This window comes from Dendrobium catenatum, unplaced genomic scaffold, assembly GCF_001605985.2.
Source record: "Dendrobium catenatum unplaced genomic scaffold, ASM160598v2 fragScaff_scaffold_178, whole genome shotgun sequence".
NCBI classification, from domain to species: domain Eukaryota; kingdom Viridiplantae; phylum Streptophyta; class Magnoliopsida; order Asparagales; family Orchidaceae; genus Dendrobium; species Dendrobium catenatum.
The window spans coordinates 663,990-681,915 of NW_021318640.1; the positions used below are offsets into that span (position 1 = coordinate 663,990).

General features: G+C 34.4%; 1 protein-coding gene across 2 annotated transcripts; it reads left to right on the forward strand.

Moving 5' to 3' along the window:
• Positions 1-1,670: 1,670 nt before the first annotated feature.
• LOC110112181 lies at positions 1,671-16,633 on the forward strand. 2 transcript variants are annotated; one of them, XM_020844307.2, is made up of 13 exons: positions 1,671-1,925; positions 2,657-2,707; positions 3,297-3,556; positions 3,639-3,713; positions 3,852-3,910; positions 4,021-4,156; positions 5,585-5,681; positions 5,862-5,928; positions 7,887-7,985; positions 10,655-10,744; positions 13,520-13,674; positions 14,308-14,409; positions 16,080-16,633. In XM_020844307.2, the coding sequence occupies exons 3-13, from the start codon at positions 3,304-3,306 to the stop codon at positions 16,207-16,209; spliced, it is 1,263 nt and encodes a 420-aa protein (XP_020699966.1). In that variant the 5' UTR covers positions 1,671-1,925; positions 2,657-2,707; positions 3,297-3,303; the 3' UTR covers positions 16,210-16,633. The 2 variants fall into 2 exon arrangements, with proteins under 2 accessions (XP_020699966.1, XP_020699965.1); XM_020844306.2 differs by having other exon boundaries at positions 1,672-1,925; positions 3,279-3,556.
• Positions 16,634-17,926: the final 1,293 nt, after the last annotated feature.

Genomic DNA, 17,926 nt, shown 5'->3' on the forward strand with positions numbered 1-17,926 from the left:
CGGAACTCTGGCGGTGGTCGAAGATGAGTTTCTTTCCTCCTATTCTTCCTTCCTTCTTGCTTTGTACAAATATCAAGCACATACAAAGATAAAAATAAAGGGTGTGTCATTCACTAGAGACACCAATATTTTTAAGTAAAAAACCCCTGAAAAAGGGGGGAAAAACCACGGGGCCTACCCCAGTTTGAATGAATCAACTAGTATTGATGTTGATTAATGATTACAAATGAGACTCTTTATTGGGGGAAGACCTTAGCTTGATATGTATCTTATAGATTACGTTACATGATGATAATACAAAGAATCACTACTGATGTGTTTGTTTGGTCGGAAGGACTGTAGTCGGTGGACGATGTAAGTCGGAAGGATCATAGTCGGTAGGCGATGGAGTCTGAAAAGACTATAGTCGGTGGGCGACGTAAGTCCAAAGGACCGTAATCGACAGGAGATCGAGGTTGGAAGGTATGTAGTCGGCGGGCAACATAAGTCAGAAGGACCGTAGTCGGCAAGCAACATAGGTCAGAATGATTGTAGTCAGTGGGCGACGTAACTCAAAAGGATTGTAGTCAGCGAATGACAGAGGTCAGAATGACTATAGTCGGTGGGCGACATAAGTTAGAAGGATCGTAGTCGGTGGACGACGAAGGTTGGAAGGATTGTTGTTTGATGATTGAGGTCAGAAGGACGGCGTCAGGTAGAAGTCAAGCAATGGACAAAAATCCAACAAGTTGGCCAGGGTTCGAGTTTTCGAGCCGTTTTTAAAAACGAGTTGGGTTTGGGTTGTCCCGGCAATCTGAAGTCAAACCGGGTTAACCCGAGAACGTGATTGACCCGAGTTTCATCAGCTCAGTGCCTTAGCCTTACGTGCGTTAGGCCAGCACTCTCGTCCGCGTTGGCACATTTAGTCTCCATCTCGTCGTTTCAGGCCTGCAATCTCGTTCGCGCGTCGTCCTAAACCGCATTAGCCAGTCAACCGTCACATCCTCCGTCTGCAGGCGGTCGGCTTGCAGGACGCCACAGTGCAGGCGTGCAACATCTCCACCTCGACGAGTACGCGACCGGTCACCTTCAGCCACTCGACCTCACCGCCTGCACTGCCTCACCAGTGGTTCAATCACCGTCAGCCTCATCGACCATCACATGTGACGTTTAATTGGTCAGGTAGGGTCATGTCAACCCAGTAACCCACGTGAGTCTGGTTTTGTTGAAAATCCTGACCCATTTAGCTAGCAGGATCGAATTCAAGCAACCCATTTCGTTGATCTGAATTGACATCTCTATCCTTAGAGAGGTACACAATTTCAAATTGCCAGAACTTTTATTTAATAAAGTTGCAAATATATATATGAAATTGCTTTAATAAATCTAACTAAAAAAGTGTAATTATATAAAATAATGCCACTCAATATTTAATGGAGAACTTCCCCCAACAATTAGTGGATTATTTTACTGAAACAGTCGATACAAGGGCCCGCGAATGTCCATGATTGGGGGATACGCGTCGAAAGATAAGCGGGTCAAGGAATAGAGCTTTCATCATCGAACCCGCAACACGTGGCCATCATCAAGACCATTTTGCTTGAACACGTGTCCTGTATGGTGAGCTGTTGTTCGATGGGAAACAGCTGATCGTACACGGCTGGCTGCTGCCAGGTTCATACCAGCAGCGAGAGAGCAAATGCCGAAACTCTCAAATCTTTCTCCCCTTTAAAAACTAGAAGGTTTGAGCGTTGCTTACCATGTGGACATATTTTCCTTCTACTTCGTTCGACTTGTTTGTGTTTTTAGCTGTCGCAGACGTTTTAGGGTTTTTGGAAGCAATCGGAAAGGAGTGTGAGGCTGCCAACTTGCGATGTTGCTGAGGCCCTCGTAAAGAGATCTTCGAGGAGAGGGAACTGAAGAGTAGCCTGACTTTTGATTACCAAGTGAATATCTCCAAGCCGATCTCATTTGTCTTCCATGTTATGCTTCTGATTTGTATTATTCTTGCATTGCTTGTCTCCCTTCGTTTTTATTGTAGTCGTTTTATATTGCCCCCTGACGCGATTTGGTCTGTTCCACGAGAATTCGTGCTCTAGCATCGATTTATTCAGCTCAGACCTGGCAATCGGGATTAATTTGTGATCGGTTCGAGTTGTTTTTGCTCTTTCTTTCAGCATATAACTTCAAAACCGTATGAGGATTAATTTTTTTATTTTTTTTTGGGCTTAGCTTGATAAGCTTCTTACAGTTCTTTAGTTTTCAAATTTCAATGATGATTTTGTTCTATTAAGATTTTTTTTTTTTACTTTATCATTTTTTATTGCCAAGAATAAGATTTCTGTGAATCCTTGATTCTAGTTGAGCCGACAAGTTGTTGGTGGCATATATTAAAGCATAACAAAATCTCTTTATTTTCCTGTCATACTTTCCTTTCTTCTAAGCCATTATTTTCTCTTCGGAATTTGTGACTTTCCTTGTAACTTGTAAGGCCTATAGCTTGCCATTTGTTTTCAGTTTTAGCAACAAGTTGTGATAACTTTAACGTTTTTTACCGGAAAAAAAAAAAAAAAAAAAAAAAACAAGGAACTAACCTACTTTCATGGTGCTTATGTGCTTTTCGTTCTTTTCTCTTTTTGTATATTATTCATATCTGATTTGTCGCATATTCATGCAGGGCTAAAATTGCTGTATGAGGAATTCACTTTGCTTCTGCTAATTAGAAGAGGTAAGGAAACTAGTTTCATTTCAGTGTTCTCTCTTACAGCCTTTTGAGTATATGTAAGATATGTTTGGATTGTTTAAAAAATTAATATGGAGTGTTCGCTTGCCAACTTGTGCATGCTGTTGTTTGGTTTTTAGTAAAGTGCACGGTTACTTCATAGCTCATTTTTTTGAAAAATATGGCAAAAATTAATTGCTGTCAAAAGCTGCATTTTTTTACGCTCCATACCATGCGTAGCAAACAAAACTGCCCCATAATCTCTTAAATATTTTAGCGGCTGGCCAGCAGCACGCGAGCTACTAATACTTGGTTGGTTGACATCTAATTAATGCCGTTTGTAGTAAGTTCTCTACAAGCGATTAATTTCATGATATCTCTGCTTGCCACAAATAATTTTGTGATTGAATAAAACAGTTTGAATATGCTGCATCTGTGTTTTTCATGATTATATGGGATATTTGACAATTGACATATCTTGTTTCTGCTAATGTTTTCTCATTTGTCTAATCTCTCACTTGGGAGGTTGTTTGAAGGTGTTGCATCTAACGCATCACTATTATGCACTTATTTTCAGTTATATTTCCGAAAGTAGGTTCAATATGGGATGCTTTGCATCAACTCCAAGTGATGCTGGGGGAAATAGGAGACGAGTTAAGAGTATAGGAGAACTGGCTGTTTTTGTGCCCGGATTCCGCATTCCAATAGGTGTAGATTTCACCCAGCCACTGGGTGATAGCTTGCCAAAAAGTGTAGTGAACCGTCTCAGCGCGCTCAGAACTCGAATAGTTGCCATGGCTATGCATGAGGCAACAACTGCTATAAAGTCAAAGCAGAAGATGATTACACGGAATGGTTTGTGCAGTTATAGTCCTTGTTTTTTAATTAGATAGTTAAACAAGTGATGAGAATCTGATTCATATTGTTATACTCTCAGGAACTTCTACATTTTCCGATCTTCTTCAGGCTCTTGAAGATTACCTACCTGTTCTGCTGGGATTGACAAAAGATGGTAATTTAATTGACTCTTTTGCTGATATAAGTTTATTGGGGTAAATGCCATGTTATCATTGTCACAGGCTTCTCCCTGTTTTCAAGGGATTAATGTCTTCTTTATTTCTATATGAGTTTTGTGAACTGTTTTTTGCAGGAAGCCAGCTAAAAGACAAGGTTCAGTTTGTGTGGATCAATCAGGAAGATGATGATGAGGTAAATAAGCCTAGTTATTAGAAACCTGTCATTGACATTTAGATGCATCTCTCTTGCAATAGAAAAATAGTTTTGAACTTATGATAACTGTTTCTGATTTTCCTTTGCAGCAAACTACCATTGGTAATGTGTGGTACGAGGTCCTATCAATTTTGCATTTGATGGCTACGCTTTGCTTAGCAGAGGCCAATTATTTGCTCCTTCCTAGAAAATCTAAGGATGGATATCAACAACGTGTGTCTGAAGGTAGGTTATAGATAGCCTTATGTGCTATTGATGCTTTATTATCAAAGCCTGTCTTGATGTATTGACGTTGCTTTGCTACATTATTGTTGCTCTCTGCTTTCCCTTTATTATGAACAATTTTTTTTTTTTTTTTGATAATATAGAGTAATCGAACATTTCTCACCAAATCCTCTACATTACATCATTAGAACTTCTGCATACTAAGAATCTGTTGAATGTTGACATCAGAAAGTTGTGTGATGAAGATTTCAGATCGTGCATCCTTTTAGTTTCCAAAGCTTATAATGCTTGGCTTAATTGATGATGCAGTCAAGGTAGGGGCTGATTTGGAGTGGTTTTTGATGGCTGTTTGGTCATCCAATGTAGTTGTTTTTCTTCCCATGGTGGCTGCTCGGTTTCCATGCTTTCCCTTGGTTTCTCTGCTGCTGGCTTTCCCTATGCTTATTGTTTTTCCCCATGCTTTAGTCCTATTTTTTCCCTGTTGCTGGCTGTTTGATTTACACCTTGTTTTTTTCCTATACTAAATGCATTAACTCATTAAATCGACTGTCTTGATAGGCTCCTATTGGCTGTTTTAGGTGGCAGAATTATGCGAACTATTGAATGCTATTCCTTTTTCTTTCTCCTATAAATTGGGGCCGAATTCCTTTGTGAAAGAGAATTTTAGAGAGATATGTGATGAATATTTGGAACGTCAAACCTGCGGGATTGTCATAGCTTGTGAGCTATCCTCTTCTACCTTCATTCTTATATTTCGTCTTGGACTTCTATCTATTCTTCTCTGCACGGTTCCTATTTCACTTGTATATTTCTTCTTGAAATTTTGACTGGTCGTAAGTTGTGTTGTGTATGGGTTTTATTACAAGTAATAAGTCGTGTTGTTTTTTACAAGTTAAAAGTGGTGTTGTGTCTTGTAAGTTGTAAGGTGTTGTTGTGTTCTAAGGTTGTGTTTGTTTTGTGAATTGTATGTGTTGTCCGTTCTATTATAAGTGGTGTTTTGTCCTCTTTTATTGTTGTGTCTGTTTAAGTTATTTTGAAAGGAAGTGATTATTTGCATACCTAGTGTTCTCCTACTAGGCTTAGGATTCCTATGTTGCATCAATTGATATTACTTGAGATATATTTGTGCTTTGATTACAGCGTTATCATAATGGATAATACTTAGAAAATTCTAGCCACCTTCATCTTCAAACCAAGCAGAGACTGTTTGGCTAGTCATTAGAAGTCCCAGGTATAATGTAAACTTATGTCTTGTTCAAGCAAGAACAATAAAATTTTATTTTCATGGCATGGACTTATCTGTTCTTTATCCCAAATCTATGGCAGCCTCCGCGAACTTTTTCTATTGTAGTTCCTTGATGATAATTCATTTACTAACTGGGCAAGTTCACAATAATTTTATAATTTCTGTGCAAAAAAATGTTGCAGAGGATAGGCGGAGATCCATTGATGTTTTCTTGAAGGCAGCAGGATATTTGGATTGTTCCATCCACCATGTTCTTCCTCAGATACCTCTTGAATTAAGGTATGCAACATCCTTTTCCATTGGCCTAGTTATTCAAGTTTTCTGGGAAGGAAATCTGTGAATCGGATTAGCATTTCAAAAAAGATATTTTTTTTAAAGGAGAAATTATATTGATCAATGATTCCATTGCACTCACAAATTGATAGCTTCTTTATTCATTGATATTTTGACAAATTGCAGGAAAAGTCTTCCTGTGGACCTCTCTGAAGAGGAGTTGCATGCTCTTTGCATGCAAGCTTTGGGTCAGGTATTATTGATTTTCTGCTATGCGTTTAAGCTTTATGCTCTGGCTTTTATGTTCATGTCTTCAATTTCCATGACTGGTCTAGGAAAAGTTTCAGGCATTCTTGCTAGTTTACGGCATTAAATGTTTGTCAATATTTGGTGTTTCCTAAGAGACTGGCCTTATAATGCCCTACTTCTTTTTTATAAGGTGAAGGCTCAGAAAGTTGTGTTGCTTGTTTTTTTTATTTTTTATTTTTTTCAGTTTGTATGATTTATTAGGGTTAGTTTGGAAGACCTGCTGCAGTAGGGTTATGCAACTATTATGAACTATTTTAATGGGCCTGCATCAATATTTAATCCTTAAACTCCAGTTTCTTGTTTAATTTGATATTTTTCATTGTTGATAAGGTGAATACTCTACTTTTGAGAAAAAATAGAGGAAAAAAGGGAATGGGTTGGTGGATATTAAAGAGGAGTTCTGCCTATCCATTTTTTTAATGCTTCATCCCTACCTAATTATTTCATGACTGCCATATAAGTTTGTAGAAGACAAATAAAATATAAATTACATTTAAAATATTCAAAGCTATCGGCTCATTATTGGGCTCTTGGTTGAACTCTTATAATTGGGCATTTTCTTTGATCATTTTCTTAAATTTTGGTTTTAGTTCTTGTAATTAAGTTTTTAGCTTGATTATCTTCATCTATATGATGTGCTACATCACCATGTACTAGGATTTCGCTCAAATAACCGTGTAAAATATGATAACAATAGAAATGAAGCTTGCATTGTACAAAAGGTAATCAAGATACATGAAAATGCAACTTACACAACCATCAAAACCACTTATTATAAGCAAAATTTTAAATGCTAGAAAGCTACTAAGCACCCCACCTTAATCCACCCTCTAAACCAAGGGGCTCACAGATGGTAGCCCAAAAAATGAGTGGAAGGGGAATTGTTTTTTTCTTTTCTTCTTGATTCATTTTTACTAGATTTATTTCATATTTGCAGCGAGGAATTCCATTAACACATCTTCTATACATGATATGGAACTAAATATTATTTCTTATATAAGCAAAGGATAAGGCAATTCCTTCCATACGGGATATGGGACTAAAACCACTACTTATGGAGCCAAAGAATAAGACGTTTCTTCTTAAAAGTCTCTGCACAACTCATCAACCATTGGAATGCACCATGGATTTGAGCTGAGACTAGCAAGAATCTGACTTTGGGACTAACCGGATATCTAGCATGACTAAATAAACCAACCTTCATATCCAACTAGCTTTTGAATGTACTTTATCAAACACTTTTTTTGGAGAAATGTCAAAGATGATGAAAGAAAAATCAACCAAATTTCAAGCCGAATGTAATCGATTTAATTTTTTTTGCCTTTACTTTTAACAGTAGCTGTCTCTCAGTGACCGTAAGGTGTGGTGGAGTATTATGGTAATTTGGAAATTTTTTATTTGGATGAATCTTTCGTCAACTGTAACACTGCTCGCCTTTTTAAGATCCTCATATTTTTTATGATCTCTTTTTTATTTGCTTAATGTCTTAAATAATATATCTTTTTAACTTTATGATTTTTTTTTTCATTCTTTTATGTGATGGAATTCCAGCAAAGTATTAAAAAATGATCCTGTGTGCTTCACGATCCTTTTGAAGTTTATCTTATTCCATGCTTTCTTCATTGATTATGCTGCATACATATTTTGAACTTGCGATTTTACTGTGTTTGAATTGATGAATGTTCTCTATAAGAATTCACCAAACTATTTTGACCATGTTTCACCTAAATGTTATTTTTCAATGTGATGGAGCATGTTTTACATCATTGTGTACCTTCCAGCTTATAAATATGAGAGTTTTCATTATGGAAAGACTTCATCTTGCTACATTATATTGGCTTTTACCTTGTTGTCTAAACATTGTACTTCTTTGCCCACCAAATATTTCTCTTGATCATGTAGGGGGTTGATATTCAATTGGAGATGGCAATTGATAGTCCCAAAGCAACGCTTGCTGTCAAAAGAAGGCTAGCTTGTGAAATGGTCAAGTATTGGCATCAGGTACTGCTAATGATTTCTATTTGCTAGTTTGAGAATGCCATTGTTTTTCTCTTGCTAGGTCTATATTGATTATTATTTTGCACGAATAAATTGTTTTGGCGAACTTCAACTTTACTTCAAGGACTGATTCTTATGTGTCCTGGTGTGTCCAATCTTAGTTCACTATATTTTGTTTTCATTAAATGTTCTTGGTTACACATGTTGGGGTATTAAATAGGTTCCTAGTATTGACAAGTAATTAAATTAGGGAGGTAATTTTATATCTTTAACTAGGATAATTTTTCTTTTATTTGTTTCCTATTTTTATTGTCCTGAATAACTATATATCGGTCCACATATTTAATAGATTGATATAATAAAGAGAGTTTTTCTCTAACATTGTATTAGAGTGATGTCAACGTTTCCCAAACCACTTATTCATGAGGGTATAATGTTTAATCATGCATTGAATATTTGAAAAGTATATTTGTGTAGAAATGTATAGTTGGTTAGCTCTGATCCATAAAGTTTATGATTTTGAGTGTTGACCACTTGTGCCCAACAACTGATGTTATAAGTTATAGTTAATGCTTTAGTTGAGAGTGAGTATTGCGGTTTGACTACTACGGATCCTAGTTAGTTTTAATAATAGCCAAGCAAGGTTCAAGAGCAGGGGACTCCCATGCAAGCATTGTGTGCTTGAGGAGGCTCTTGCTATAACACTTTCATGCTTTTTGATGCATACTCCTTAACAATTAAAAATCAATATGAGTTCCAAACTCAATAAACACCTCAAAAATTCCAAAAAAAAATGATGATATATTTTTCACATAAAAAATAATTAATAACAACATGATCATTTTTTAAAACATGTTTTTTATTTGCAAGCAATCAAAATTATCAAATGAGCCTTCTCGAGAAATTCAATTCAAAGGGATTCCTCTTCAAGTATCAACAATCATCTAGATTCACCAATTGTGACAACACATGCTTCTAATGTTCTTCGATATGTTTAGGATTTTGATTGCACGGGATTTGATCAGTCGTATGCTTTTGATAGAAATCTCCCAGGAGTCAAAGATGAAGTGGATGAGAAGTTTTAATTCCTATTTGCTTGGAGAGGCGGGAATAGAAAAATGTATTTCTTCATTCACCAAGGTTTAAATTCATAATAAGACGTAATAATTCGGTCAATGACTGATATTATTGACTTGAGGAATGTATGGGGCTACTCCTGAACTCCTGATGGATAATCTCTCCTTTGCTATAATGCTATTTTTTATGCCTGTATTTTTGCTGAGACTTCATTTTTTTGCTGTTATTAGTTATTGAATCATGTTGTGCCAGAAAAAAAAGTAAAACCACAGCAAGAATTTAATTGTGTTGATTAATACCATACACAATACTTAGCAGGATGATTGAAAAAGCTAGCCTCATACTGTTGGGACTAGCCTAATGACGAAGAATTGAAATGGAAAAAAGAAAGGAGTGGACGAAGCTGTTTTCTGCAGGCTTACAGAGATGCATGAGCGAATTAGGAGGGTTCTTTCTTTAAACAAATGTCTTTATCAAATTCCTACCTTAGGTAAATGTTTTGGAGCAATCAGTTTGCTATAAAGTTTAGCCAGGGTTATGGAAGGAGGAAATCTACCTAAGGTTATGGATGAAGGAATGAGGAGGAGGTATCAAGAATAACTGGTTTTGTTGTGATATAGCTTATATTTCTTATTGTTGATTGGACTTTCTCGGTCATGAGCTTCTATCTTCTAGCCTTCGTTATTCTTTGCTTGTATTTTTTTTTTTCCTGAGGTATGAAATACAAAGGAGAATTTTCATTTCCATTATCCTTCTCTTCTTTTTCTCAAACTAAAGAAAGTCATAGTAACCAGCTCCCATCTTTCATTCAAAAAAAGGAGAAAAAAAAGCCATAGCTTGGGGTAAAAAGATTCTCCCTGATATTGCAAACAATTTGAAACGCCTGAGAATTGTGAAGAGAAATTGATCGAACTATGTTCCATGAGATGCCATTACAGTTTTTCCAAATGAGCAGGGGCGTGTTCTATAAAATTCCTTAATATTGCTTTGATCTTTATGCAAAAATAAATGGAGCAAAACTGTTGTGTTTTTGTCCATCCTGCTAGACGTTTTCACAAGCAGACTATACCACTCCTGGTGGAATTACAATGCTAATTTTCATTTGTGAGTGCAATAACCGGTCATTTGAAATATATTATAAAAATCGCCTGATTATCAGTATGATAATCTTTAGCAATGCTCATTCTTTTGCACCTTATGTTTCATGACCAATTATTATGAACCACCTAACTATAGGTCATGCTGCATGCATAACATGCAATTCTACCATTCTTTCTATCGAATATAAAGCATCTAAGCTGCAACTGTGCAATTCTCCTTATAACTACAAAAAGCAGAACTCCATAGACCTTTCCCTTATGACAACTAGTATCACCGTACTTCGTAGACTTATGCAATTGAATATCTAAACCATCACATTCAGATTTGCCATCCTTGACCACATGTAAGAACATAACTATAATCTCATCCAGCTATACTATTGACTTTTTTGCTTATCATTTTTGCTAAATTAGACACTGTGAAAACCATATTTGGATCTCATCCCGCATTTATGTAATTGATATCTATGATTCTAAACAGCGTTGCATTTATAGGCCCAGGATAGCATTTTGAAGGTTCCATTCAGCGGTGGCTTGGGAGAAAAGCATCGGTTATTTGTCAAGTGGAAATATGCTGAAGCAAAGGTATTGAACTATTTATCTCTATTTATTTTTGATGGGTTCTAAGTAATGATGCTTTCTATATTTACCATCATATGAAAATTAGGACAATATGTGCTTACTATCTTGATAAGCGTGTTCAGAATCAATAAGCTTCTAAAAAGAAGTGTGGATTGCATTATGCTTTTCTGTGCAGACATGCACAAACGATAAACAGTTAACTTGAAAAAATAGGATGTAAATTGAAGTATGAACTCATTGCCCTTAGGAATAGACAACCATTCTGAAAAAAGGAAAAAAAAAAAGAAGAAGAGGAATATGATAGGAAGTGGATGTAATTTCAGCAAAACTAGAGAACGATACAAGAAATTTAGGAAGAATACATAAGAAATCTTTTTTTATTGAAAGAACTAAGAAGAAAATACAAGACAGATTTGGATCTTTAATTGGAAAGGAATATCGGGCTCTCTCAAATTCCTAGCCATAGGCTAGAGCCCACTCTGTCACACCCCATTTTAACTCCCCTTACTGTCAATCAGGAGTTTAACGGAGAAGGAGAATCTGGAGAGACCTATCTCTTACACCCATGTACGACTTATCTCATAGCTTTTTTATTTACCTTTTTAATACAAGTCACATTTTATTAAAAATGCTATTGTAATAAATACTGGATGAACAATAACTAATTACGTAATGAAACTGAGATTAATGTTAGCACAATCATAAAAATTTGAGGTTGAAATTATAAAAATTATTACTATCTCCTATACCAAAGTTTGAGTATCTCATTTCTTTTCTTGGGCTAGTCAGGTAACTTGGTTCACCTGAAATACTCTGACATCTTTTCCTTTTATATTAAATCTAAAACATAATTTTTCTTCCTTTATACATGCATTCATTTTAATAAAATCATACAAGTTATATAAAGATTCTTATAGTTTTACCTGAGGGTTCATTTAACCTAAACTTTTCTTTTTGCTCTCCGAACCGAACTTCTTTCCCTCACTTCCCTTCATTTTTTTTTCTTCCTGAATTCATCTCCCTACTGTGTTCAGCTGCTGTTCTCAGCAACTGTAGCAGCATTTTAGCAAAATTCATCAACTATCAACAAACAACAATGCCCTTACCTGCTCTTAGCTTTTCCTCTTCCTTTTTCTCACTTATTTCGGCAATTTTTAGCAGCCTTAATGTCTCCCTTTACTAATTTTAGCACACAAACCATAATTTTAGCAATAACTACACTGATTTCGGTAATTAAATAAGCACCTGTTCTGAATTCCAGAAACTTATTCAGTACACAACAATTTCAACATGCAAACAACAACTACAATAGTAGCTAGCATCAACAGCATCTAGACAAATTTCAGAATTCCTAATTTCAACAAACACTACTGCATTACGACATTTTAGCAATCACACCAACAGCTAACAACCTAACATCACCAACATCCCTTACGGTAACAACCCCCCCCTCTCAACTAGCTTCAGTCTGCGGCTTGCTTTAGAGCTTTTTTTATTGTTGGTTCAGTAAACAGAGTCGTCACTCTTTATCCGCTGGTATAATAATAAATCTTTATAACTCTTAATCGTTGTTTCATTCTATCATGTGAATCAGTACAAGATGTCACACAACCATAATATTTGAAGGAAAACCTGTTGGCCCACCATCCTGTACAGGTCAATCAATCTCTAACCAATGGGTTAACCAGTTTTTACTTGTTTTCACACATATTAATATCACATATTTTTAACAGTAATAACGACCAGCTATTACTCAACCACATGTCTATATTCATTCACAATGCTTTTATTAATAGTATGCTTAAATAAAAATACTTACTTCTATTCAGATATAATCATACTAATTTTATCCGTGAAATTTAGAAATATTACATGCAAAATATTCGTGATAATCAGTAAAATAACATACAAAAATATGTGTCGTAAAAGTTTAATAAAGCCGAAAAAATACATTAAAATCAGTTTTGAGGCGAAGTCAGCTGTCAAAATCAAAATATTTGAAAACATAGATATGATTAGAATCACCTACCTCGATCTGAACAAATTTCGTAAAAGTGGCAAAGCGAACCAGATATAAAAATTCAAATTTCTTTTTCTATCAGGTGCAGTACTGCAATTCAAATAGGAATTCATTTTTTTTTCATTTTCAGTTATTTTCAAAATTTCGGATTATTACAAGCCTACTCAACCTAAGCAAAACTAATTCCAAGAAAATTAAGCATAATTTGAAATCATCCCATAATTAGTCTTAAATTGGCTCCCATAATTCCCTCTCAAATCATATCCATTTTCCTAAATAATTCTCTTAGATTTGAATTCAAATTAGATCTTTTTCTCTAATTAATTCCCTTTCAATTGTAAGTAAAAATTTCTAAACAATACCCCCTTGATTCCTCCTTACATAATGAATATTAACTCCCTTAGGCTTTCCCTAAATAATTTTCTTTTAGATTGAATTCAAATTAGATCTCTTTCCCTAATTATTTTCCTCACAATTGTAATTAAAAATTTTTTAAACAATCCCCCCTCTCTCTTCTTTCCGTTGCCCACCCTAGTGGGGCCCACCGGCTTAGCCGCTGGTCCATCAGAATAAATTAACAAAGTTGGTTTAATGAACAAAGTTCTAACTTCAATGCCATAATGAATTTACACATTACAGGGGAACTTACCCATTCACAAGTTTGATATTGGAGCATGCATCTTCTTCATACTGCATTCTTACCCACATAAATAGAATTGATGTATCCTTTAACATATAAATATTTTTTCTTTTTATAGGCGGCAGCCTATTATTATCATGGCCTGATCCTTGATGAAGGGAACACAGAGAAATTCCATGGTATGGCTGTAGCTGCTTTGCAAGCTGCAGAAGAGTTTTTGAAAGAAAGCAAGAGGGCATGTGAAGTCTTCAATGTTGCGCCACCCACTTCAAGGTACCATCTTTCTGTTTTTTTTTTCCTGTCTTAATCCTGACTATAGTACATTTTTATTCCCTCAACCAAAGATTTTTTTTCGTTTTTTTTTCTCTCACCTCTCTTAATTAAAGTATATTTCTTGTCATCTAGCTTTTGCATCTCCTCTCTTAAAAATCCTTTTTTTTTTTCTGTTCAGTATTTCCTTTTTATGAATTAACTAATAGTAATACCTAAGAATGCTGCGCATAGCTAATTTATTTTAATTAGCAGATAATTTTACTTATTTTATTTGTCAGTATAGGTGGGGCTACCTAAGTCTAAAATATTTGTTCTATTTTTTGTTATTGTAGATAAGTGCCCAACTCTAAATTTCTTAGAAAGTTTGCAAATAATTTTTCTCAGGCTCCAGATTCTTATTTTTGGTGAATCTGTTACACAGAAGTGTCTAAGTGAATGTTTGTTAACTTGCTAGGAATATTAGCATAAAATGAATGTAACTACTCTGAATAATTAGAGAAGCATCTTGCATTTTATTTTCTTTTATATAATTTTAAGCCATGATAATGATGTTCTTTGCTCCATGCCTGGCTGTTTTTCTTGCCACAATGTCATATAATCTTAGGAATTAATATTGTTTCAAAATATCTGCAGAAGCCCACCTCCTTGGGGATCTATGAAGTTTCTCTCTGATAAAATTCCTAAAGATGTCTCCAGCAAAGCTCACACCACCCAGGATCTCTACTCTCAGGAAAGGTAAAGTAATATTCAGATATTCACTTGTTACACTAGTTTTTGACATGAGATATTTTTTAAACTTGTTTTTTGTAGTTTAAGTCATCCTATTTAAAAACTACTATGGAAGTCTGATTCCAATATATTTTTTAGTACTCTTCTCTTGAATATTTCATTATTTTCACATGACTTGTTTCTTATGAGTACAATAACTAGTCTTTATTCTACCATGTGAGATCGGCAACATAAATCATTTTTCTTCCTTGTGTCCTGTTAAGAGTTAAAAAAATTTACTATAGCATATGCAAAAAATTTACAATGTTAAAATACTTTACTTTGCTATGGTTACCATTATTATTTTGGCCTAATCAATATATTAGGTTAAAATAATACAAAAATACTGGCACTTCCTCAGTTTTCAGCATTATATTAGCTTCTTTCTCTATTCATTCTTCTTCCCGTAAATAATTGCAAGTTCCCTCCTTTTTCTTTCCTGTTCATCTCTCATACTTAAATATTATTTGGAGTGCATAACTCAAAAGTTTTTTATATGCTACCTCTATAATTTTGCAAAAGTTATTGTTTTGAATAAATACTAATACAATGACAATGTAACAAAAGGAAAAAGCATTACATATTGAGCCAAATAATTACTCATGACTTGCATCCTCTTAAATCATAGCATGTTCCTTCATATGTACATCTTTCTTAATCTCTTATACCTGCGTATTAAGCACAACTTGCAAATTTTTTATGTGCTAACTCTGTAATTTTGCATGGTATTGTTCTGAGTCGTTGCTACTACAATGACTTAACAAATGGAAAAGACATTGCTTATTGAACAAATAGCAAATAAAAATTTATTTTTTCTCCTGTAAATCAATGCATGTTCCTTCATATCTCCATCTTTCTTAATCTCTTATACCTGCGTATTAAGCAGAACTCGCAAATTTTTTTTATGTGCTTACTCATTAATTTTGCATGGTAAAATAGATGGGGATATTATTAGTAGAATTCAAGTTGAATGCATGGTTGAAGTATAGGAATGCATTGGGCCTTTTTTGTGATAGAAAGTACCCTTGTAACTTAAGGAAAATTTTATTAAATGATTTTGAGATCTGCAATGTTTCATGATGCAAAATGTTGGCTATTAAAAGAGAAGCATAAAATTAAGTATTATAGAGGAGTATGTTCAAGGAAATGAGTGGCTTTACACTTAGAAATTGAATTTGAAGCAAGTATACATATGAAAAGGTTGGAATAGCTCCAGTGATAGATAATATTAGATAGAGTTGCTTAAATGATTTGGTCACAAAAACGTCAATCTTTCGATGGCCTTCTTAGGACAGTAGATATACCAGATTCGACTTGTATTTAGAAAAGTAGAGGTAGAATTAAAAAGAATTGATTGGTAAGTTTTAGAAATGATATTTTTTTAGATTTAAATGAGAATTTTACTCTTAATAGAACACAATGGAGAAAAACGATTCAGGTATGGTCACAAAAAATCAATCTTTCGATGAAATTTTATGTTCTTCTCTCTCTCTCTCTCCATAGCGTACTATTATCTTTCTTCATTTTTCCTTCGTGTAGTTGTCTAGGAGTGAAGGAGCCTCTATCGCATACCTAGAAGCTGTTTAAATATCTAATATGCTATCCAGAGCGAGGGCTGACATGTGTGTCCTTTACAGGATCTTACAGGCTGCTCCTGTTTTGCCAGATTTTGCATTGGCTCTAAACCCAGATGAATACCAGCTTCCCCCATTGGATCCCATCTGGAATACAGTGATGAGCACTAAAGAAGATTTGAAATATAAGTAAAAGAACACTGCAGGTCCCCGACTCACTGAGATGCAGTTTCCAGCAAGAAAGAGGAAATGGGTCTTCAATCATAAGCTTCCTTGTCCATCGTGTGCTTTTGATGTTTTTCCAATCATCCAATGCTCCTCTTAACTGCTATTATACAGTTTTCTTTTCTTTTTTTTTTTTTTTTTTTTTCTGATAAAGAATCTCCACAAGTCACCGGCTGGAGATTCCCAATTTGGCATCTGGTGATGTATTATAAATAAATTATTATAATTCATGTCATTGCACTTTGTGTATTGGGGAAAATTATTAGGTGCGGACACCGGATATAGAGATACGTTCGGACATCTACTTAAAATGTGACATGTAGAGTGCGCCTTTGTTACACTTTTTTTGTGCGATTTACCTGCATTTTAGTTACACTTTAGCTACGCTTTAATTGCTCTTTTGTTACGCTTTTTTGTTGCGCTTTACCTGTACTTTACCTGCGTTTTGACTGTACTTTTGGTGCGCTTAGATTAAAATTCCCCCGACACATTAGATATATAAAATAAAAAATAAATCCAATTGAATATCCATGTATTCACTCCATGTGTCAACATTTTACTGGAGTTCGGACAGATCTCTAGGTCTGGACTCGGCGCCTAATAATTTCTAGTGTATTGGCCAGTGATTTCAGGCGTGATAGCATTCCTTGGTGTTATTAGGCCTAGGCTTCGACTTTCCTCTGTATTCATCTGCTGTTTGTTTGTCCAGACATAGAAGAATAAACTATTTTTCTCCGGTTATTCGGAGAATAGATGCTTCTCAGATTTATTATCTGCTGATTCCAAAAGTATCGTAGAAGATATTGTAACCAAGAAAAAGTAACAGTATATATTTCTCTCTTTTTTTCTTCTCAAAAAAAAAAAAAAAAAAAAAAAATGTTTGTGATGCTATTACATTTGTAAAGTCAGGTTGATAGATAACTTGGAATGAGGACTTTATTTTGAACATTGTTCTACTCTTATTTGTATATTATTTGAATCTTGTTTGGAATAGATTATTATCTTACTCTGGCATTTGTTTCAAATTTATTCAAATTTAAGTTTGCTTCAATGGAAAAGCTGTAAAAATAAAAGGGTAATTTGATCTTAAACAAAATTTTAATATATTTTTTCGAGAAAATAAATGATAGGGATATTTCATAATAATGTGTATGGGTTATACAACAATTCATTTCAAAACTTAGTCTAATGCCATAAAACATAGTATTTTAAAATTCCCTTCAAATTTTTTTGAGGCAATTTTTTTTTTTATTATTTTGCATTTTAGATAATCATCATAAATTTATGTTGTTGCTATTTTCTAGTTGTTTTCTCACAATTTTTTTTTTAATTTTTTTGTTAGAAAGTTTATTTTTATAACTAAAATAGCTAAGAGTCTATTTAGGATAACTTTGTTATTGTTTTGTTTTTCATAGAATAATCACAAATTTTATTAAACTATTTTTTGTTGCTTTTAAAAATATTTTGTTTTAAGAAGCTTCTTTTTATAACAACTAAAAAAAAAAAAATTTGCACAATAACTTTGTAATCATCTTTATAAAAAAAAATTAGAGTCCCAAATAAATTCTTGCTTGATTTTAACTTCAAAATCAATTTTGTTGCATTTTAAAAAATTTAAGTCGGTAGAATGTGTGTTTTATATGTTAGCAGTGCATAAAGATTCAACATGTATATGTGAAAGTAGT